Raw genomic sequence first — 24,241 nt, forward strand, 5'->3', positions numbered from 1 at the left:
CAAAAACAGAAATTTATTCATAAAATATATTAAAAAGTTTGACAAAAAATAAGGCTACAAAACCCCCATAATCTTGTTCATCTCAACATCACTTACCATTGTCAACAACCAAAAGTCTCACTAATTTAACTCTTGTTTAAGTAAAAAAGAGGTCTTTGTAAGTCATAGTATTTCATTTTATAGATGATACTGCTAAAAACAGTTACCCAAATCTAGTCTGACTGTGCCACTTTGGTATTTTATAAAGTAATATTCTGTACAGAAACTTAGTGATACTGAAATCTCTCAAAGTGTATTTATGAAGGTTAATTCACATCAGTTTTACCAAGGCAGATTTTAAACCAAAATAGTGATCCCTACCACAAAACTGTAAACACTAAAATGCAACATAAGTGTTATTATAAAATATGAAACGTTGGGGGATGTTGAACAAATTTAACATATGTTTAAATACAGACAAGTATCGATTTTTTCTTAGAAATGGGGGGAATGGAGCGGAGCTGGCTCTGGAGAGAGAGGTGCCCCCAGGTGCAGCAGCAAAACAGCAACTCACCAGGTCACCGAAACACAGTGCTGGGCATTTCACGCCCGGAGAGAGGCTAGCCTGGATGTGTACGTCTGAGGCCTTTTTTCATCAGGCAAATCCAACTTTGTTCAATGAGGGTCCGAGGATGCACAGCACATTTTAAATTCTATGAGTCTTCTGCTGGAAGGTTTCAAGTCCAAAGTCTTCAGATCAAATTTTATGGAGTTTTGTAATAATCAGTACTCTTACCATTTGATCAAATGAACTACAGATGCAGAGGCCCCTTTTATCTGGACTCCAGTCCAGACTGGAGATGGGCTGGGTGGACAACGTCACGTTCTGCAGAAGGCTGACTGACCCCGCAACTCCCATCTCGACTCCCTCGGAATCTTTCTTTGACCGCTGAATAGGGTATTCGCTGAAAACAAGATCAAAATGGTAAGAAGACATGCATCTTAGCCTTCACCATTTTATTTTTGTACATATACTCCAATAACTAGTTTTATTTCTCAGTTGATTATTGGAACTGACAAATACTTAAACAATGTTTCTAATGTTGAGCTGTATGCACATGAAGAGACATTATTTCAACCTCAACGTCAGCCCTAAAACAGAAATCTCATCAAACAGTTAGTTCTAAAACTTTTAAACATAATTTCTGCTCAGCATGAGTCTGTGTTTTTTCTTGTAATATGTAAGTTCTAGGTTGATCTAGCATTTTTATTTTTTTATTTTTTAAAAGATTTTATTAGGGAATTGGGGGAGGGGAACAGCACTGGGGAATCGGGGAAGGGGGACAGACAAGTTGCTGTCCTTTTGTTCTTCAGTCTAGTTGTGGAGGACGTTGCTTCACTGGCCCATGTTGGTATTCTGATCATTGCGCTCTTCCAGGGTGAGGCAGATCGGTCACCGGCCTCTGGACGGCTGCTCACGGCGGCTCTTGACAGCTCACGCTGGCTGCCAGCCACTCACGGTAGCTCATGGCAGCCCACTGCAGCAGGGACTGCAGCCTACGCCATCGCCGGCGACAGCAGCCCAGCTCCAGGTCGAGCCGTTGTTCACCATCTTAGCTGTAGAGGGCAGTGTCACTGGTCCTCATGTGGGATACGAACTGGGGCCCAGCTGCTCTGAGCTGGCGTCCCAAGCCAGCTCTTAACCAACGAGCCACTCAGCCGGCCCTGATCTAGCATTTTTAAATAAATTTATTTGGTGCTCTTGATAACATTTTATTGTAATTCTCCTCTAGATTGGGATTGCTAGATGCCACAGGCAAACAGCATGTGCGAAGACAAAAGCTGTGAGTCACATTTGCAGAACCCCATTGAAACACTTCCAGAATGGAGGACACTGATTTCTAACCCCAGAGCTCTGATATATAGATCCATGCCTGAGGACTCTTGTGTACCATTTCTATGGGAAGGCACTGCTGGGGGAGATTTTAGACCTAAACATCATTGCTTCAAAAAAGAAAAAAGCAATTCTGAGGACACTGGGTTTTCTTCCAGCTGAAAATATAAATTTATAAACTAAGAGCTGTAGGTGAAGAACTCATAAATGCTACTTGGTCTAGATTTGAGAGAGGAAAAAGGAAACATCCCTCCTGCACAGAGATGTGTTCCTGGTGAAATACAGAGGTATGCTCCTCCCTGAGGGGGCCTCTCAAAGCTTGGTAGGTATCAACTGTGATGCCCCTTTACTTCATAAATGTTAACAAGGGCCAAAGTTTCAGAGGCACAAAGCAGTTCAGAAACAGAGTGGAAACAGAGGTGACAGGCCAATAGCCAATCAACCTTTTCTTTCTTCTTTTTTTTTTTTTTAATTGGGGAACAGTGTGTTTTTCCAGGACCCATCAGCTCCAAGTCAAGTAGTTGTTTCAATCCAGTTGTGGAGGGCACAGCTCAGTGGCCCATGTGGGAATCAAGCCAGCAACCTTGGTGTTATGAGCACTGTGCTCTAACCAACTGAGCTAACCGGCCGCCCCGGTAACCTACTATTCTTTCTTCCTCTCAGACTCTACAACTTCTTTTGATTAAAAGGAATAAAACATTCAGATGAATAGAAGTTTATGGAATTTTTTTCCTATGTCTCTCGGCAAAGGCTGCAGTTATTTAGTATTTAAAAGATAGCAGATTTTTTAAAAACCCTCTATATTGTCTATTAAAGTTTTAAGACTATATATATGTGTGTTTCAAATATTTAACAAATCGGTATCTTGGGTTCTATTCATTCAAAAAATAATTTCTGAATAACTAGATGATTTTCCTTAGGGACTCTTGGGTAAGTGCTTAATAAATATTTATAATTTAATTGTATCACTACCAAGGGAGACTGGCAAATGGAAATAAAGCTAAATATCATTTTACTTAAACCAGTTCTCCTTTGCTGATGTAATAAATACCTGATAGCAAAACTCCAAACTAATTTGGAGATTAGATTAGATATCTGTGATGGTAAGGATTAAAGTTCATATTGAGATAAATTGAAATTTCTAATTGCATACAGACCCAACTTTACTAACTAAATCCACTATAGTAAAAAATTCTAGCTGCAAATGTGTTTGCGTGTCACATGGACACAGCTCCTTATCTGGATTACAAGGAAAACTGGAACTAGAGCTTCGGGTAAGCAGCCTAAAGAGTTGGGTCATCAAGTAGGAGAGTGGAGTGGTGTGCGTGGCTTCCGGGACCTGCATACTCCGTCACAGAGTGGAATCTGGGCGGGCAGCATCAGGGAAGAACCAGAGGCAGAGGCGCCAGGGGATGGGGAATTACCATATTTCCTCATGTATAAGATGCACCCCTTTTCGAAAAATTTTGGGTCTAAAAACTGGGTGCTTCTTATACAGTGGTTGTAGATTTTTTACTTGCGTTTCCCACAAGTGATGAGGAGTTGTATGAATTTTATGATGAATAAAACTTGAGTTCAGTAACTTTATATAATACATTTTTTTCAAATTTTGGGCCTCAAAATTAGGTGCATCTTATACATGGGGAGATATGGTACCACGTAATCATTCTCCCAGATCTCCGATAACTTTCCCTCTGCTTCTTACTCACAGAAACCATGTAGTTTCAATCTAAAGTATTCATTCTTGGTTTTCGGTCAGCTCTCTCTCTACATACTTTTTAACAAGTACCTTCCAACTGTAGCCCTGTGTTTCAGAACCTTTTCTAGCTTCTTAAAGGAGCTAATAAATGGAGAAGTATTTTGTAAATGTGAAAGTCCCAGAAATATTGAAAATAGTGGTTTTCTTCTGTTTTTAAACTTTATTTTTGAAATACCATATTTCCCCATGTATAAGACGCACCGTTTTTGGAAAAATTTGGGGTGTAAAAACTGGGTGCGTCTTATACAGTGGTTGTAGATTTCAAATGCCATAGATGGAACTGAGGATGAGGCAATATATGAAGACGGTGATTCGTCATCAGACACAGATGAGGACAAGCTAATGGTTGGGAGTTTTGACAGTGATGAGGAATTGTATGAATTTTATGATGAATAAAACGATTTCAATAACTTTATGTAGTACATTTTTTTTCAAATTTTGGGCCCCAAAATTAAGGTGTGTCTTATACATGGGAACATCTTATACATGGGGAAATATGGTACTTTTCATTTATGGCTTGTTTTGTTCTTTTTTCTTAAGTGACATTTAGGGGAAGGAATACCATCAAATCCTGATTTTTACCAGGCCTTTCAATGGGCAGCTAACCTAGTATCTGCTGCCTTTGGGCCCTTAGGATTCCGAGCATGGTGCATGGGAAGCTGTCGCATCACTCACCCTGCCTACAGTGTGCAGAAAGCAAATTCAGTGACAAGGCTTTTCCTGGACATCAATCAGTGGCGCCAGGCTCTTGTTTGGTTCCATCACAAGGATGTTCTACTTGTCAAATGACTTATCAGGACCTAAAACTAAGAACTCCAACCCTTTTCCTATCTTCTAGGGATAGTGTTCTAATGACCTGATGACACTATTTCACAAAAGCTTTTGGTGAAAGTTTTCCTATTAAAGAAAAAACACCACAAAACTAGCAAAAATCTAATTTTTTTTCATGATTTCAAATCTATGAAAAGAAGTGTTCCTGGTCTATTCTACCATATAGAAGACACAACTAAAATAACAAACATATTTAATGTGTCAAAAGAAGGTTAATATTTACTAAGTGTAAAATAAGTAGATTACCGTATTTGCCGGCGTATAAGACGATTTTTTGGCCCTGAAAAATATGCCTCCAAGTGGGGGGTCATCTTATACGCCAGGTACACTTCAGATAGACTGCCCATAGTGCTTGCCCCGTGCCATAGTGGCCTCCCGATGCCCGCCCACTTCATTCCACATACCGTTCAGGCATCAGCAGCGCTGCTGGGTGTATGCTCGGCTGTTATGCGATTTTGCCGTTATGCGATTTTACTACACTGGCAAAATCGCACACAGCCGACCATACACCCAGTATGATAGCGCAAAATCGCGAATCGCGATACCATACTGGGTGTATGGTCGGCTGTGTGCGATTTTGCGAGTGTGGTAAATTCGGGTTACTGTATATTTCTTTACATATGCATTGAAGATTCGCGATTTTGCGCTATCATGGTGCCTGTTAGAATGTTGAAGAGCTCGCACTTGCGCACTAGTGAGGTCCCAGGGAGATGCTGATGCAAGGGTGGACCAGACTGCTATAGTGACAGGGCGGGCAAACAGGGAGCAGGGACCAATCAAATCAGGCTTTGTATACAGCCAACAGCCAACCACAATACTGCACCATTGTACAGTACAGCATAGAAAATGTCGACCAGTCAAACCCCTATCATCCCTATCATGGCACCAGCCAAAAGAAAGAAGTATGATGCAAATTTTAAACTGAAAGTTATAAACTTTGCTAAGGAAAATAATAATTGTGCTGCTGCAAGACAATATGGAGTAACAGAAAAGATGGTTCGGGACTGGAAATCAAATGAGAAAGCATTAAAGAGTATGCCAAGGGGTAAGTGTGCATTAAGAAGAGGCACCCCACACTGGCCAGAACTCGAAAAACATGTAGCAGACATGGTGGCTCAACATGGCCAAAACGGTTATGTGGTGACACGAAATACAATACGCTTGTTTGCACTTCAGTGGGCCAAATCAAATCTGATATTGTTTTACCTTTTATTTGGTGTGTGGAAGGTGTGCGGAAGAGGGGGTAGTCTTATACGGCGAGTATATAACAAACTCTGTATTTTGAGTGGAAATGTTAGGGGGTCATCTTATACGCCCAGTCGTCTTATACGCCGGCAAATACGGTAGTAAAATAAAAAAAATGCTTAGAAAATAACATAGTTCAGCCTAATCCTACTTTACACCCACAAGTAACTTAACAAGGAGCCGTGTGTGCTGGCAGACTTACTACTTCCAGAGGTGAAGGCCGCCGGCACCCCCTGCAGTCAGAAAGAGCTCTCGGTTCTGTGGCAGGTGGCGGACCTGCCACACGGTGGATTTATGAGCCTAAACAGGATGAGAGGCACACAACCGGTTTATAAGTTTATATGACAAACACTGACTGTCCTAGAATAGAATAAATAAAGAAAGAATTTTTACTTCTATAATTTCAACTGTTATAATTAAAAGTATTTTCTGGCACTTCTCTTTACAATGGCTATAGAGCTTTATAGGAGCCCATCAGAAATCAGGAAAAGCATCGTTTTCCTTTATGCTTTATGAAACAAAGTTCTACTGGATTTTAAAAAAAGATGTCATTAGATTAAAAGTCCATTTAAGTTTTTAGTACCATACAAATGCAAATAGATTTTATTCATTTAAATATCTCTAGCTCACTGAGGAGAAAAAAACTCAAAATATAAACGCACATACTTCTTCCTAAGTGAAAAAAAAGAGATTGAATTTTTAAAAAATACACTTTATTTTTTACTGCAGTTTTAGGTTCACAGCAAAACTGAGTGGAAAGAAGAGGTCCCATCTACAGAATGAACTTTTACTTCAAGCTCCCAGAGCCTTGTCTTCAATCTACCCCACTGGGCTTGTCTAGTCTTCAAAAGAAGGACCATGAGGATTTACAGGCAGTGTTTCCGGTCCCAACAAGCCAAGGCCTCATCAGTCATATTAAACTAAAAGATAAAAATGGCAACTGGATGAAGGTTAACAGCTTGTTAGCACCTTAACAACAGCCAGTAAATCAATCCTAATAGTGCTATATTCACTGTGGGGAATTTGAGGAGAGAGAGAAAGAGAAAGACAAGAGGGGAGGAGAGAAAGAGGGAACAAGGGAGGGTGGGATGAAAGACTTCTGCTTTGTGGAAGTGGTGAGTCTGGCTAACTTGATCTAAGCCACACATAAGGCACTTCACATTTTAGTGAGTGATTAGTCTTGACATTTGATTTTAACAGCCTTTTAAGAGAATTACTATTAGCAGATAAAAACACATTATCTCAAAATACACATTTTAAGTGTGTTAAGAGTCCTCAAGTGATTAGGTTCAAAGTGTTAAAACTTATTTTGTTTTGTAGATTAAACTTCTTTTGCAAAAGGGGAAATGACCTCTGTAAATACCTCAGTTATTTATTTGACAGATTAACTAAATGTAACAAAAAACCTTTGAAGACGACAATGTAATTTACAGATAATGAGAAATGTAATTGTCTGTAGAACAATTTAGTAAAGTGCTTTATGCTGTTGATAATATATTCTGGAATGACAAAAGCGAAACAATATTACAATGTATAGTTACCTTGTTAAGAATTTAGTTCATCAGGAAGTGACAGTAATTTACATGCAATAATAATAATTAGTGTGATAATAAAATAAGACAAAATAGGAAGGTTTGAGAAGTACCACTGAATCCATGGTAGAGGGAGCAAAGGAGTGAAGTTTTATTTCCTGAACAACTTACATATTTCAATCTTATAGAAACTACAAGTCTGTAACTGATCTTTCTTTATTTTTATACTCCAGGAAGCTCAGAGTCACATTTCCAGCCCATCTCTTGCAAAGGACAGGAAGTTTCAGCATGAATTTTATGCAATCTCCTACTCCAGACATCACCTTTTTTTTTTTTTAACCAGTATTTTCCCTTTGCCCTGCTTTCTTCATCTATTTTTCTAATGTTGTAATGCCATATGTTTCTTTCTAAGCTACTTCAAATACTATTTGGACTAAGGCAAAGTATGTGTATGTGCGTGTATGTATGTATGTATGAATGAATAAGTTTTGAACATCTACTGTGTACTGATCACACTGATTAGCACTTTAAATAATTTCATTTAATATAGCAAACTGGAATATAAAATCAAGTGTGACGAAATTACATCATCTATATATACATATATGTTGATATACTTTGAAAAGTATATAATTAATATTATACAAAGGTATATGGTGGTATGGACCTAAAAGTATATAATTAGGTATTAATACAGATATTAAATATTTACTAGGAAACACAAAGCCAGCTTTTGTTGATCAACTTCCTAACATCAGCTAGTTTTCCTGTGATTGCTCCTAAACAACAAAATATTATATAAAGCCAACTGAGGCCTTTATTATAATCAAGAAGTCTGAAACTGAAAAACTTTTGGAAAGTATTCTTTGCAGAGAAAAACTTGTCAAGATCCCACAAGAATATATTAAAAATAGCTCCCTTCACATAAAGACCTGGAAGGAACCCTGGTGACTAAGCCTATTTCTTAGTCTTAAACAAGCTATGAATGTTCCTCTTCACAGAAAGACATTTCCCTCATATTTACCTTTTCTGAAACAGAAGCAAAACCTTTGGTTGGATGCTGTGTTCTCATGTCAAAAACATGAAACTTTCCTTCCAGGGATGTAGCTATTAACTTATTCATACTTATATCTTTTCTGTCAAACTCCAAGCTACATACCTGAAAATAGAGAATATTTATTATTGATAGTCCAATGAGCATGATTCAGGAGGTTCTTTTAAACTAAGTAAAACAACTTTCAAGTTATCAGCTCGTGTGAAAGCTCTTAAACAATCATGTTGTCTTTTGAATTAATACATCAAATACTTTTAAACCATAAAACAATTCCTTCTTGGTTAATAAGATCAAAACCATCTTGAGTTCCTCTGTCTAGCAGATGCATTTGGAAAGCCATAATGTAATTTTTCAGTTATTACATAATTTACTGTATACAGTTAAGTCAAGGCTGACTTTAGAAAACAGGAGGAAACCCCATTCTTCACCAAAGGCATACAACTCAGGAACTGAAAATCTGAAAGTACCTGGGAAGACGATTACTATTTCTGGCTTCCTAATATTAGCAGGAAAAATCCTCTTACTTGCTTATCACAATGCACGGCCCACAGGGGTCCACAGACAGGCCACAGGGTGTGGCGACTCACCCGCCATTGTCATCCCACATCTGGGTGTGTGTTCACTTCCCAAGAGAAGTTCTATGATTTTCATTAGATTCCCCAAGGGCTCTATGCCCGCTAAGGTGAAGAACCACTCATGGAGAGAGAGGCTGGACTGAGGTGAGTTATGAGAGGCGCTTTCCTTTGGTCATGGTTCAGAGGTAGTTTAGTTTCACGTGCTCCGCGAAACTAAAAGGAATCCAGACGTGCATTACCCCATTTTTGATGTTTGTCTCCCACCGCAATGACATATTTCTGAGATCAAACAGTTTGATATCCCCGTTGTCGTAGCCAGCACAAACAACACGTTCCTCTTGATTGTAAGCGTTACCTGGAAATCAAGATGCATGTTTCAGATCCTAACAAATGCTAATCTGAAGGCTGCTAAAATAATCTTATCAAACTACACATGTAACTTGTACAAAATCAGATTTAAAAAATCACAATGGGCAGAATCGCTTGTTACCAATCCTAATAGGACATTAAGAGTATAAATTTGGTATCTGCTACTGTTTCGGTTTTTTTGTTTTAATTCATCCTACACTAAACAGATATGTGAAAGTGTTTATTGGATTCTGAGTTGAAAGTAAATGTTCTCTCTGTACTATATCTGTGAAGACTAAAAGGCCAACTGTAGTGGAAACATAGTAGGGTTTGGTAGGATAAATGCACCTATGCTTCCGTTGCTTTCTTTGACAGTAACTATATTTGAATACAAATAGAAACTACTGTAAAACTTAATTTATTTTGAAAACGTTGCTCTGGTACTATCTCCTCTTTGCAAGGAAACCTGAGCTAAGTTATAGCACACTGGGATCTACAATATTTTTAGCTGTATGGATGATCACAGCTGAAGTGAGTTTATAATCTGCAGTGAATGCATCCTGCTTGGTTGCAGAGCCTGTTTCCTGGAGCACCTGTGCTGAGGAAAGTGCCCAAGAGGCCCCTGACACTGTGCTAGGCTATCTGGGCATCTTGTTCCAGGGCTTTTGTTTTCTATTGCCTCCCACTCCCTCTTTCTCATAAACTCCAGCCCTAGGCTCCCCCTAGATGACACAATAGCATCTTAAACTCAGGATGTCCAAAACTGACCTCACCATCTTCCTTTACAAACCATCACAGCTTTTGTGGAACTTTTCAGTTAATAATGCCATTCACCCCACAATCAGCCTCAAAATCCAGTCACTTGGATATAATCCTTTCCCTTGTTCCTCATCTCCAAAAAATTGCCAAACTCTACTTATTTTGCCACTATATTCTCTTGAATCAATCCCTTCTGCCCCTTCCTCATTGCTTCTAAACTATGTCTTCCCTGGAATACTGCAGTTTCAGAACTCCTATTCCCTCTGCTACTCATCTCTCACCAGGTTAATTTTCCTAACGTTCTGATCATATCTCAACCTCGCAAAAACCTTCAGAGGTTTACCGCTGCCTCCAGACTATCGACACACCTCTGGCCATGACCCTAAGCCATCTTTAAAGCTATTCTTACCATTACAGTATTTCTTTCTACATACTTCCTTGGGCACTTCTCAAGGTATTCCTTTATGCTTAAAATTTCCTTCTGATTTCAGTGGTTCTAATCCTATATATCCTTGGTCTGAGGTCAAACCCCCCCCCCCCCCCAATCATCTCTCCCTTGGGATTCCTTCTGCATTTATCCATGCTTCTCCTGATCTTTTATCACTTCCACCTTGTACTATAATGTAGATATCATGCCATCTTTACTAAACTATAAACTTCCTGAGGCTAGAATATGAGTCTGTTTAGCCTTTATATACCCACAGCTTTGCACCTACTTGACATTCATAAAAAATTGTCAAATCAATGGATTTTTAAAAAAACTTAATGTCCTATATTTCAAATTGCACTTATGTCCCTTATACCAATGATAAAAAGGTTTTAATGGACCCAAAGGTAATTAGTTTTTAATTATTATATCAATTTTTTGATGAAGATTCTAAATACTAACCCTGAAAATTTTCACCAAGTATACGTGTCTTAAGTTTACATATTATTGTTCATAATATACACACACATAGTAATTCCCAAATGATAATTTATTTTTTAAATTGGAAGTCTAAAACTTGCCTCTATTTAAATAACAGTCCAATTTTAAAATAACACAAAAAGTTGAACAGTTCAAATGTATTGTTAAATCCCACTTTTAATGTCTGTTATCTACATAGGATTATACTAAGAAAAGGGGGAAAGAAAACAGGTTTAAAGCCAAATATGGCCCACAGCCCTTAAATTATTTTAATTGTGGTGCTCAGCAAGAGATACAAGGATAAACATCAATTAGTCCTACAAAATTAACATTCATTTGAAGTATATTAATAGAGGAACATGGTTATCAAATTTATAAGAAATAATTTTGTAATGGCATAACTATTTTCTAGAAAATAAACATATTCTGTGTAGAGCATAATGTAATATTTATTATGTTACCACTTGCCTCTGAGGCTCTACTTAGCTCCATTAACGGCATGTGGTTCTAAACTAGGTCAGTAGCATCTAGTTAAACAGAAGTACATAATAACAGCAAATATTTTTGAGCACTAAACAATCTAAGCACGATTCTAAGCACTTTATATCTATTAACTCATTGAATCCTCATAAGAACAGTATTATCTAAACTCCATTATTACTTCTGTTTTACAAATGAAGCAACCAGAAAACAGAGAAGTTTAAGAACTTGCCCCAGGCCACACAGCCAGCAAGTAGCACAGTGAGAACTGAAGCCCAGGCCCGAGGCTGACAATAACCACCATGTTTATTCGCCTCAATAAACTGTCAGAATAACCCACAAAACAGACTAGAAGGAGACTACCAGGCCTTTCTTGAAGCACTGTGCTTTTTACCATCTGAGACTTCAAATCTAAGAGTTCTTCAATAACTTACCAAATGCCACTGTCCAACAGTCTCTCTTGTTTTCTCCTTGTACAGGTTCCATATTAGCAACAGGATCATCTTTTTGCCTTGGGTCCCACACCTTCACAGTTCCTGTCATGAATAAAAGTGAGTTGGCAAAATTCAATAGTCAATCATGACACTCATTTCTGTATTCTCTTCCTATGGTTTCCTGTGCACATGGTGATATGATAGGTGTCATCACATCTGAAAAACAGTTACTTCAGAAAAAGTTCCTAACTTCTAATTGGGTAAGCTGTATTTACTAGCAGAGATATAACCCATATGTTACTGTCTGATTTAAATTTTCAAATTAATAGATACACAGGAAAGCCAACTGTTCCTAAGTTATCAATAAGATATGATTGACAAGGCAAACACAAATGTTATGTAATTCAAATCATGCTTCATTTTCTTTGCTTAAGCCTAAAACTAACGTATTATTTATTTAGAATAATACCAGTCAGTGCCATTTTAATTTTTTCCTTACTACCTATATACAATCATCGATATTTTTATTATTTTTTATTTATTTATTTTAGCTGAGCCATCCTGCCACCTGTTGGCAGCTCAGTGGCAGCTCAGCTCGGGTCGGGAATCAAACCAACGACCCTGTTGCTCAGAGCTCAAACTCTTGAGCGAGCTCTTAACCAACTGAGCCACTCGGCCGGCCCGATATTTTTCTTATACTGATGAATAAACTGATTTTTACATCTGTGATTTCTTATGTGAGGTTTTAGAATGCTATTACATATATAATTAAGTTGAATTTCCCTGTGGCAATAGAGAAGAGGGAAATATTAAATAAAATTAAGAAATAACTCTTCTTAATTTACCTTGACTTCCTCATTTTAATGCAAATTACAGGACTACTAAGTGTTGCTTGCCTGTGAGAAATACAAATGCATGTCATAAAACGCCTAAAGGGCAAGTACCTGAGAAAGAATAGGAAAAGGGCAAAAAAGTCCTTAAAAGGGATAAGCGCAGAAAAAGCGGGGGTGGGGGTGGGGTGAAGGGGAATAGGACATTCAAATCTCCAGGTATAAAATAAGCCCGGGTGATTTCATTCCCAGCAATGTGACAAGGGGTTTATATTACTCAACACGGTTCACACAATTGATAAAATTCATATTAATTTTTCAATAGTTAAATGAGCCAAGAACACAGGCAATTCACAAAGCAAGATTAACTAGTAAACAAATATAGAAAGAAGTTAACACAAGTTGGAATGGAGTGCCACTTTTATCTATAAAATTAGGGGGAAAAAAAAATCAATGCTGGTAAAGTAGACCAGAAATCTACCTCATTTATTGTAACTGATTAAGGTAAATAGGTTCTTTCGAAAGTTTGCGATAAATCTTAAAAATCATAAAATACATGTATTCCAAAAGAGTTCTATACAGGATGATATTCATTTCTTCATTATTTTTAAGTCACTCTCCCATAGCAATAAACAAGAAACTTAAGCCGAATTAAATGCTTATTAACAGAGGCATGGTTAAGGACACTCTGACACACCCGTAGGATGGAATGTTGCACAGTCATTAAAATGGTAATTGGGAAAACTACATGGAAACAGCAACATTTACATATGACAGAACACAAATGAAAAAAGTAAGCTAGAAAGTCATATTCACACTAATAACTATACAAAATTGTACATAAGACCGGAAAGGAAAACAAAATGCTAGTTATGCTAGTGTGGTAGACTGAATGTTATTTTTCCTTCTGTCGGGTTGTCGGAAAAGTCATGACGCCTTTTTGCAATGAAAAACATAGAAAAACTACGTCATGACTTTTCCAACAACCCAATATATTACACACTGTTTTTAGGATAGGAATAAATATTTGATTTCTAAAACACAGTCGCTCTTGAGCAACTATTAGAAAACTCCATGTCACTTTTCTTTTAATTCCTGTTAGTCACTGTAGAGTGGAAGAGCCGAGCTGGTGTCCTTGGAGGTTTCTACAACGCTCAGTGGAAGGCTCACAGAGCTTCAGTGTTCAACCAGCTGTCAATATGACAATTTTCACAAGTACTGATTCTGCTTTTTAAAAAAAGAAAATGAAAAGCTGCCACCCACACTGCAGCGTCAGCTGCCTCAAAAACCTACAAAAAAATCTTAAGTCCTTCAAGGTTCACAGGAAGCGATGGTTGTTGGTAGTTGAAGTGGCTCAAAACTAAAATAATAAATGCTATGCCTCTATCTCAAAATACCCAAAAGGCTGAAACAATTTAGGGACATGCCATCAAACTTGCCTATTAAAAAAGTAGGTTGCTACATGGCGAGGTTACTTACCAAACAGGATTTCCAGATAGAGGATACACTGCTGTTTAGAGATTTACCTTTTGAAAAGAAGTGAGAACACTGTGACTCACCGTCCCGGCTGCCAGTCACGATTTCAGGGGCTCCTTCCCCAATCCCCAGCCCCCCTACGCCGTCCACAGCGTTTACAATTTCCTTATGGCCCTTTACAGCATACACGGGGGTCTCTGGAGCTTCCAAATTCCTAAACAACAGCAGATAGCGTCTTACTTACATTACACCACAGGTCCCAGACATTTAGTCCACTACTAAAATTTAAGAATGCATACCACATTTAGATTTTTGTTTCAAAACAAGGGTTTTGCTATGAAGGTAATTTATACATATACTTCCCATTTCTTCTCTCCACTTTGACATCTTGTTAGCTCTCAAGGAGAACGGTCTCAATCATTCACCCTGGAATTCAAACTCCTGAGCCCACTTTACTTATGTGTTCCTCAAAAATGATCTATCTAGAACCTCTGCACATGAATTACCAAGCATGCTTAGTAATAAATGCAGATTCACGGGCTCCTCTCCAGACACAATGGATGAGGATCTCTTGGATGGGGCCCCAAACCAGCTGACTGAAGTCTGATAATCGCTGCTTTAAATATAGAGGAAATTCAAAGTGATTTAGAATGTTTCCAAAGTAGCCCTTGGTACCGTATTTGCCAGCGTATAAGACGACTGGGCGTATAAGACGACCCCCTAACATTTCCACTCAAAATACAGAGTTTGTTATATGGTCGGCTGTGTGAGATTTTGCGAGTGTGGTAAAATCGCATAACAGCAAAATCGCATAACAGCCGAGCATACACCCAGCAGCGCTGCTGATGCCTGAACGGTATGTGGAATGAAGTGGGCGGGCATCGGGAGGCCACTATGGCACGGGGCAAGCACTATGGGCAGTCTATCTGAAGTGTACCTGGCGTATAAGACGACCCCCCACTTGGAGGCATATTTTTCAGGGCCAAAAAATCGTCTTATACGCCGGCAAATACGGTAGTTTCGTCTTGAGACCTTCTGAGGAATAAAATACGAGTAGTTTACTTTGTACACATTTATCCCTTTACAATGTTTTATTTTCTCACTGAATTCCATACTGATTTTCATCTAGTTATATATTTTTTACGGTATCATCATGTTGGTCACAAATATTATAGTCAAACTGGCTGAAGTTTGTCTAATTGTAGGTTATCTAAGAGAAAGGAATGCAGGAAGGTACCTATTACTGTGTGTGCCTGAGTGTACACTAGATGGCTGGGTGATGAATGGCTCAGGTAGGTTATGTTCATTCATTCCTTTGCTTGCATTTCCCCCTTCTTTTGCTTCTCTATTGGAGCTTCCTTCTATCCACGTTTCTCTGTAACAAGTCAGTTCTCAATAACCTATGCTTTAAAAAAAAAATGAATGTAGCTTTCCATGAAATGTAATCCCAATTTATTAATGAACAGAGATTAGTAGAATCTCACTTATCGAATTTGAGAGTTCAACCTAGTTTAGAGATCATGTTTATCTTTCTAGCATTATCGTGAAAGAATCAAGAAACTAAACAGAATTGAGCTTCCACTTAAAAAACAAAACAAAAAACAAAAAAGCTTCTGCTATTTTCATAGACTTTAAAACATTACTTTTTAAAATGTGAAATTACAAGACTTATCAATGAAACTAAGTTGGTAATTCCTGTTCTACACTAGGAAATTATTAAGAAAATAGTCAACAGTTACATTTGCTGCATATTCTTATATTGAAATATATTTATTTTAAAAAATAACAGACTGGTCTCTCTAGATTGAAAGTATATGACACAGCATGTAAGAACTAATGCATTCTAATAAATGCTAACTTAATTATTAAGTAGTTAAAGCAAGTGTAAATTAAAATAGCTTCATTCTATTTTATATTATGATTCTAAAACAAACAAATAGGTCAAAGTAATTTAATTACAAAGTAGTAGATTCCAAGTGAGAAGCAAGAAAGGTCACATTAGAAAATATGAAGACAGTTTCTTTCTAGAATATTACTGTGTAATTTAGATGATTAAGAGATATTCCTGAAAAGTAATTACAGAAAAATTTGAATTCACTCAACTCTAATTTAAATATGAGGAAATAACTCTAGATAAAACATTAAAATTAAAAGCATTTGGCACAATTGTGATTTTGCTCATTCAAAAACAGGTTTATCTTGATTTGCTCAATAGATGTGTTCCTAAAAAGTTGTGCTTCGATGTTAGCTAACACATTTAAAAATTTTTAAATGATTTGGGAGTTCAAGATTAAAAAATTAAAACAAACAAAAACTGAGTGTATCATTCTGTAATGTCTTGCTGAAATGTAAACAATTAATATCTAATTTTTCTCCGTGTTATACACATGTATTTTTATATATTGTATCCTACAAGGTGGAGGGAAACAGCTCTTTATTTACAAACTCAAGGTATTAAATGCTAGCACCAAACAGCATTTATAGAAATAAATATTGATAACATTATGTGAAATAGCTAAAAGAAAAATCAGAATTCTCTTTTTCAGAGGAAGAGTAACAAGACTATCATATAAATTGCTTATCTTGTGTCTTAATACTGATGAAATAATCTTACCATATATGAAGGTTTCCAGCAAAATCTCCAGTAGCTAAATATCTCTGCTGCAAAGATGTTGCACCAAATGTTCCACATTTAATGGGTTTGGCCTTTTCAATCTTGACAGAAGGGAGGGAGAGAGGATACATTATTTATGTAAGCAGCTATTTATAAAGCACAATATTTATGGCTCTATTATGAGATTTAAATGAGGCACATAATATAAAAGCAATTAAAATGGTTTCTGATAAAAATGGTCATGCTTTCCCTTTAGTCATTTTTCTATAGTTTAAAAGTACATAACTGTCAAAAAGAGTGAGTTTTAATTTTGCCTTTCCTCTCATCTCAGTAATGAGACATCCAAGTGCTGAATGTCTACCATCTCCACTGGTTTGTAAGTGTGAAAATTTCAGCATAATGTGGTTTTCTCCTTTAAGATCTTCAGTAGAAGCGAGACTATAATGAAGATATTATTCTTTCCAGATGGCTGCAAGAACAAAAATGTTTATGTGTCTCTTATAGTTTTCCCTGCAGAACTCTATAAACTGAGAATGTTTATGTCCTATTCTCTGTGGGACCCTTTCAAAAGATATCATGATATGGTACAAAGCTTCGGAAACTCCCAGCTTGTTGAGTTGTTTCATGGTTTGGCATCTGGATAAATTCGCAATCACTATGTCACCAGGTATAAAATAAAGCATTCACAGCTGCCTCGGAATTCTCCAGTAAACAAAATCAGTCATTTACAGTAACACGGTTGTAAAAGACCACACTGACGAGCCGCACAGAGCCGCACAATGTTAAACTTGTTTAATGCCGTAGGTGGGCCGAGATAGCATGTCTTTCACTCACTGATATTAATGTATTCCACTTATTTTTCCAATTTGATGAAGAAGAGTATCTTACAATGGGGCAACACAGAGATCAAAATTGTTGTCCATTTAACAAAGCAGACAGTTTCCACGTCACTTACATCCTTCCTATCTTCCCCTACCCACAAATAAAAGTAGCTGAAATGATACATTAATGGTGACATAGCATCTAACCACCGTTAGGACACCATTTCGATGTCTAAACGAATTCAAAGTTCCAGCTCACACCAACCGATAAAACGGCTGCTCGCTCCCTCCCGCTTGTCTCACACTGAACCTGGGTCTCCCCCAGCTCTACGTCATGGATAATGGCTCCCATGGTGTGAGGCAGGGAGTGAAGACAGGCCTCTCAGGTAAGAAAGCAGGTGGGCTCTGACGGGCAAGAATATGGTCCCAGGGGCTCAGGATTAGGAGCTGAGAGGAAACTTGCATCATATATTAATATAACTCTGGGAAAGTTCTTCTCAGAGAAGCTCTGGGAAGACTGGTCACCCACTGCTTCTCTTCCGCCAGCTAAAGTACTCTGCTCCCCAGAATTCCACTCCTTTCACCTGGAGCCTCGATGGGGCTTCTATTCTTCTTCCTAGTCCATGGAAGAGGCAAAAGGTGACTTCTACTATTTAGTGCTGACATAAGCACACAGTTCTAAGGCTTTATCGCTGGTAATAAAAACGTGGGAAGCACCAACTTCCCTCCGTTACTCCTTCACCTAACTTTCTCCTTTCTTTGGAATAGAGAACCGCACACCATGCTCAGGGAACATACTGATCTTCCAGTACCAACGTAAATTAGAAAAAAACAAAACATGGATTTTTTTTCCTCAAATTTAAGTTTTCTTCAATAATTTGTTTAGCTTGTCTGTTAGAAAATACTAGCAAATGAATACCAGTAAGAAAACCTGGAAATGAGGATGAACAATTTTATGTATGGTTCCTTCTTGTGATATAGTCAATTTTTCTACTGGAAAAATGCTTCCTTGTGCAGACATGGAACTATTCCAATACTTCACAGTGTTCCATAAACAGCACCGCGATGTCCAGGTGCTCTGACGTCAGAACACATCTGAGAATTCCTATCCCAGAAGAAACCAAACTGAGAACCTATTACATGACAGGCCCTGTACAGATAGTTTCACATTTGTTGCTGCATAGGTTCTAAAAGTGGGTCTTGATTGCAAATATAATGGAATGAAATAAGATGTATCTACAGACTTACACGAGTGGCACCAATCCCTATGGTATACAAAATACACAAAGCCCTTTGACACCTGGCCTTGTGGGTCTCTCTAGCTGGGTTTCCTGCTTCGCCCCTTTTGCCCCACTCCAGTCACACCTGCAGCTTTCATTTGTACCTCAGACACACCAAAGTCCTTTCTGCCTCAGGATGTTTGCATTTACTGTTCCCACTGCCAGAATTGCTCTTCCCTCAGGTCGTCATGTCTTCCTTGTTCTCCCAATTCAGATCTCAGTTTACATGTCACCTCCTGTAAGAGGCCGTCCCTGTCCCTCCAATCTGAAGTGGAACTCCCATATCACTGTCACTTGCCCTGTTTAATCTTATCAACAAAATTATTGGGTTGTCGGAAAAGTCATGACGCGTTTTTGCAATGAAGAACAGAAAAAATACATCACGACTTTTCTGACAACCCAATATTTTATTGATTCAATTATCTATCCCTTCCCTTTCTAGAATGAGTATCGTGAGAATGGGACCTTGTCCAGTTTGTTCAACACCTAGTAAGTGCTCAACATATGTTGAAGGAACTTAAGTATAAATGAACATCTATTAATCTCTGTCCTAGTGCTGGGGAAAGAGAAACCACTGATAGGGTTCACGTTCCCACTTCTCCACCATATTTTCATGTGACACACTGTATGCTTTCCGGTGTCATTTATATGCAATAATGAAAATAGCATCCATATACTGAACACCTACCTATATGTCACATACTGTTCTGGATGTTTTCTAGACTAGACCATCCCTTCTCTTTCTAACACACTCAACTGCAAACTGAGCATTTGAAACGCCCTTTCCAGATGAGGGAACAGGTTCAGAGGACTAAGAGACTTGCCCAATGTCCCTAGAACCAGGTGGATTATGCTTCCTTCATGTTATCTTTTCTCTTTATAGCAAAGAAACATAGAGATTTATAGACACTAGTGGTATGTTGTACAAGAATCAAATTAAACTCAAAATATATCAACATATTAACTAATAAACTCAATCATATAAATATCTTAAGTGCACTGCAACGAGGACCTTCACTTTGCTCAGAAGGGCTGAGCTATGCTGACAGGTGGACTTATAAAAGCAGGGGGTGTCTTCTCTTTCATCAACCATTCATGGAAATCATAACAGCAGCTAAATTACGAGGACACTGAAGTGAGGTAATTTTTTATAGTTCATAAAAGGGCTCTCTCCCTGCTCTCGTTGAATATTTTACATTTGCAAAAAAAAAAAAAAAGATGAAAAGAATTCACTGGTTACTTAAAATTTTTTTTTGCTAGAAAACTGTTTAAAAAAAAAACCCAAAATAAAAAAAAACCGAAGATCTCTTTTGTGAAATTTGTTCCACAGTGAAAATTAGTATATATTAACTTTTGCTATATGATAAAGTGACCATCCATGACTGTCACATTTGAAGCAGCTGTCAGTTCTCTATGTTACAATAAGTTAACATGATTAAAGAAGCCCATGATCAATTATTCCTGGGAGAGATATTTTTGTTCTGTCTGGGGGTGGGTCTAGTACAGCCTGTCAGTATTTCCTCCTCCACACCCTGGCACTACTTAATTAACTTTAAAAGGTTTAGTCAACTAAATGCTAACAAGCAGAGAATTCAGTGGCACAAGGGCTAAAAATACAGAACTTTATTAGATTATAAATTTTTAAAAATGTAAACGTCCCCAACTATGATTCCATTTTTCAGGGCACCCCCCTAGCCCTTTGTGCCCATTTGAAAAAAGGTGCACAGGCTAATGAAGTCTCACACAGGTAAGGCTTGATGAGAAAGAGATGGATTTCAGCTCTCACTGAAACCTTGGCCAGACACCTGTGTGTGGTGCAACAAACTGCTCAACTATGCATGGAGGCCCTGACCTCATTCCCTACCTATCCTCTTAGTAACACGGTAAGGACGGCATCAACAGAGGCCCATTTGCTTCCTTCCTTTCCACTTGGATGCATGTGCTTTGGGGCACATGACTTGGAGTGGCTCCACAATGATAGAACCAAGTATGTTTTCTAATATTTTAATAAATAATTCATCTAGCTCAATTGTAGTCAACCTTGGTACTCATTAGAATTGCCTGGTTGAAATTTTAAAAATACTGTACTGATGTTCAGGCCTCACTCTAGTCTAGATGCAACAGTCCGAGTGCATCAGAGTATCTAGGGGGTGGGATGAAGGCATGAGTATTTTAAAACACACATACAAAACAACAAGAGCAACAATACATACTCAGGCCACCCTGATGCACAGTGAGAGCTGAGACTCACTGAGCTTGTACTTAACCTACATCCTTTTCCACTGCATCATCACAACCAAATACAATGTAAGTTCTTAAAAGTATTTTTGCTTTTGTTTTAACCTCACTGTAGACAGTAGGCTCTTTAGGAGAAGGGACTCATCTTTCAAATACCTTTCGTCTTTCTTTAACATAGTACCTTGAAATAATAGTTTCTCAATAGATAGCATATGGTAGAAAAAAGAAGACCCAAAGGATACAGGTGAAAATACAAAAAGTAGTTACTCTTAGGGTTGAGATTATGGATGATTATTCATGTTCTTCTTTTCCTACATATATTTAAAATATGTTCTATCAAGAATACATTACTTTTGTTTAAAAAGCTAAATTATTTTAAAAACTTGCGAGAATCCTCCAGAATCTCTAGAAGAGACAAAGCGCAATATTTCATTTTATGAACAAGTGTATTCCTGAAATGCACACAAATTACATAGTCTTGGAAAAAAGAAGTCACAAGTCTGTAGATGCTCTTTGGTAGAGCTTTGATTTTCACCTTTACGTTTCTTTCGGCTATTCTAATGTTTCCCATCTGTTCAAACCCCTAACCACAACTGAATGATCAATAAACTAATATTTAAATTTCCCAAGTTATATATCCTTTTACAGACATACATTTACTCATTATTTTAAAAGTAATAATTTATTGAGTGACTGCTCCTTACATATCACACTAAAGAATGACACCAGTCCTTACTGTCCAGGAGCTTATAATCTACCGTATTTTGCCGTGTATAATGCTAACTTTTTTGGCCCAAATTTGTGAGGGAAAAATAAGCGTGCGCATTATAGATGGGTAATACTAATTCCGTATCTATATAAATGTTTTTAATTCTTTTAATTATGCTTATGAGTTAACAGTATAACTAGAAATCAATAATGATATCCGTATGCAAAATAATACCCTGGAATATGATAATCGGTTTTGTTGAATTTATGACGAACTTGCTTGCAACAACGAAAAGTTCTTGGCCTTCTATGATGCTTAAATATGTTACCAGTACATAAAACTTCTTGTACCTTGTGTCTGTGTTTTGTAATTATTTGTTACATAAAGTTTCTTGTACCATAATATGTTTAAAAATAAATGCTAAAATTCCTTTATAATACAAAAAACAAGTACTAAATGTAAACAAATAAAAATTTGAATTGAAAAATTAAAACAAAAGATTTTATTTCCCCTGAAAGTTTGGGCCAAAAACGTGGGTACACATTATACACAGGAACGCATTAGACTCGGCAAACTATGGTAATTAGAGATAAATGGGACAGAATGATATATTTCAGGCACAGACAGTAAGTGCCATAGGAATGCAACGTAAGAAAAGTTACTTTGTGTGGGGATCAGCAGCAGGACCTCAAAAATCAAATAATCTGAACTGGACCTTAAAATAGCAACACGTGACTGGGGGACAGGTGGTGAACAACATAAGGAAAGGTAGAAAAGAACAAGCCATGTTTATTCTGAGTAGAGTGCCCAACTAGAGAAGGCAAACTGAACGAGAAAACTGGCATTCATAGAAAATTAAAGTGGAATGGGATCTTACATACCTTCTCATCTAATCCTGCCTTTGGTATTGTATTCATCCTTTACCTACTAGTTTAACCCCTCAGTCCTCCAAGCAGATTCTCTCCATAGCTTTTGATTCCTGGAGTTGTCAACCTTCCCTGTAGTCTATTACAACCCTAAACACCTAAGTATGATGACATTTTTTTTCCCAGGCAACCCAAATCAAGGCATTTTTAAAACTGTAAACCGGCATAAAAATGTTAGTTAATATCACTATTCTCAAGTTTTCACTAGTGATCTTTACAAAACTTGTCAACCTGATCTTGCCACACCCTGCTTAAAACCCTTCAATGATGTCCCATTTTTCTTAGAAAAAAGGCATAAATCTTTAAATGACTTACAGGTCTTGCAACGCTGATCCCTGCTTACCACTCTTGTTTAAGAAAATAACCTCCCCGCCCCCCCATCGCTGTGCTTCCGCATATGCTGTTTCCTCTGGGAACCTCCTCCTCTGCTCCTAGTTTGGCCTAGTTTCTAGTCATCTCAAATCTGGTTTTACTCTCATAGAACCGTGTTCCTTTACGCTAGAGTTCACCTTGATTTGTATTTATGCATCGTTGGTTTCATTATTTAACTGATCCTTTCTCCCACAAGACATCTCCAAGAGATCAGAGACACTGTCATTCACACGCCTGGGAATACCAGGCAATCAACTGATACTTGTTGAAAGAATAAACGTTAGGTTGCCTGCTCCAATTACACCGCAGGCATCCTGGTGCCTGCTTTAGCTCGGCTTGTAAGAAAACGCCTTTTACTAACAGGGGCCTTATTGACAGACTCTCCACAAACTGCGCACTGCCCAGCAGGGCCTCGAATTTAGAGCCGAAGTGGGAACGTCACTTCCAGAGACCTCGCTCTGGATTATGGAGGCGGGTGAAGCAGGGGGCCGGCAGGGTGCACAAGCCCTCGGAGCATTCAAGACTCCAACGTCGGCATTTTACGTCCAAGTATTTATTCCTCGATCTGCGGTCCTCTTCGCCACTCCCGCGCAGCTCAAGCTGTGCTTTTGGGGGACCCTGAACGAAAACTTCGCCCAAAAGGAATGCAGACCCCCCCACACTCGCCAGCGGCACGCCCAGATCCTGGAACTGGGCAGGCTCGACCCGGCACCCACCTCCCGAAGCAGCTTTAGGTCCCCGTGCTGGATCTCGTACAGCTGAATCACGCCGGTGCCCCGTGCGAAGTTGCCCATGGTCACAAATTTGGCGCTGCAGGGCACCCACTTACAGTCAAATACCGTGTAATTGAGGCCCTTCTGGATATGGGCGATGATCTGAGGCTTCTCAAAGGCCGACATAGCGCAGCCGGACACACTCAGACCCGGACAAAAAAAACACTAACCTGGAAACCAGACTCCAAACAGTAATGACAGTTTGTCCTTCCCGCTTGCCGTACTCGCCCCCTGACGCCCTGGTGAGTTGGATTTAGTTGTCTCAGACAATGCCAGACGTGCTACTGAAGTCGCACAAGGTGCTTCTTCACCGATGGCACAAACTTCTTCATCGCCTTTACCTACTGTCTTTAGCACATATACAGATTAGAGATCACAAAACGCTCTGGGCTGTGAGTGGCGGGG

At 38.4% G+C, this 24,241-nt stretch overlaps 1 protein-coding gene across 1 annotated transcript; it reads right to left on the reverse strand.

Annotated features, from left to right (window-relative positions):
- On the reverse strand, positions 1-24,241 carry DNAAF10 (dynein axonemal assembly factor 10). The gene is made up of 8 exons (XM_019635640.1): positions 23,780-24,241; positions 16,718-16,818; positions 14,187-14,317; positions 11,798-11,899; positions 9,109-9,224; positions 8,265-8,399; positions 5,911-6,008; positions 1-944 (listed from the first exon to the last, which is right to left on the reverse strand). Exons 1-8 carry the CDS (start codon positions 23,960-23,962, stop codon positions 737-739), a joined length of 1,074 nt encoding a protein of 357 aa, XP_019491185.1. The 5' UTR covers positions 23,963-24,241; the 3' UTR covers positions 1-736.

Source organism: Hipposideros armiger, unplaced genomic scaffold, assembly GCF_001890085.2.
Source record: "Hipposideros armiger isolate ML-2016 unplaced genomic scaffold, ASM189008v1 scaffold_2, whole genome shotgun sequence".
NCBI classification, from domain to species: domain Eukaryota; kingdom Metazoa; phylum Chordata; class Mammalia; order Chiroptera; family Hipposideridae; genus Hipposideros; species Hipposideros armiger.

What these genes read in the sequence shown, in the direction of transcription:
- DNAAF10 (XM_019635640.1), bottom strand. Translation starts at nt 23,962, where the DNA reads ATGTCGGCCTTTGAGAAGCCTCAGATCATCGCCCATATCCAGAAGGGC. An exon ending in GCTGGAAACCTTCATATATG is followed by an intron (nt 14,318 to 16,717) that starts GTAAGATTATTT and finishes GCTGTTGTTTAG; the next exon opens with GAATTTGGAAGCTCCAGAGA. An exon ending in CTGTTGGACAGTGGCATTTG is followed by an intron (nt 9,225 to 11,797) that starts GTAAGTTATTGA and finishes CTTGATTTCCAG; the next exon opens with GTAACGCTTACAATCAAGAG.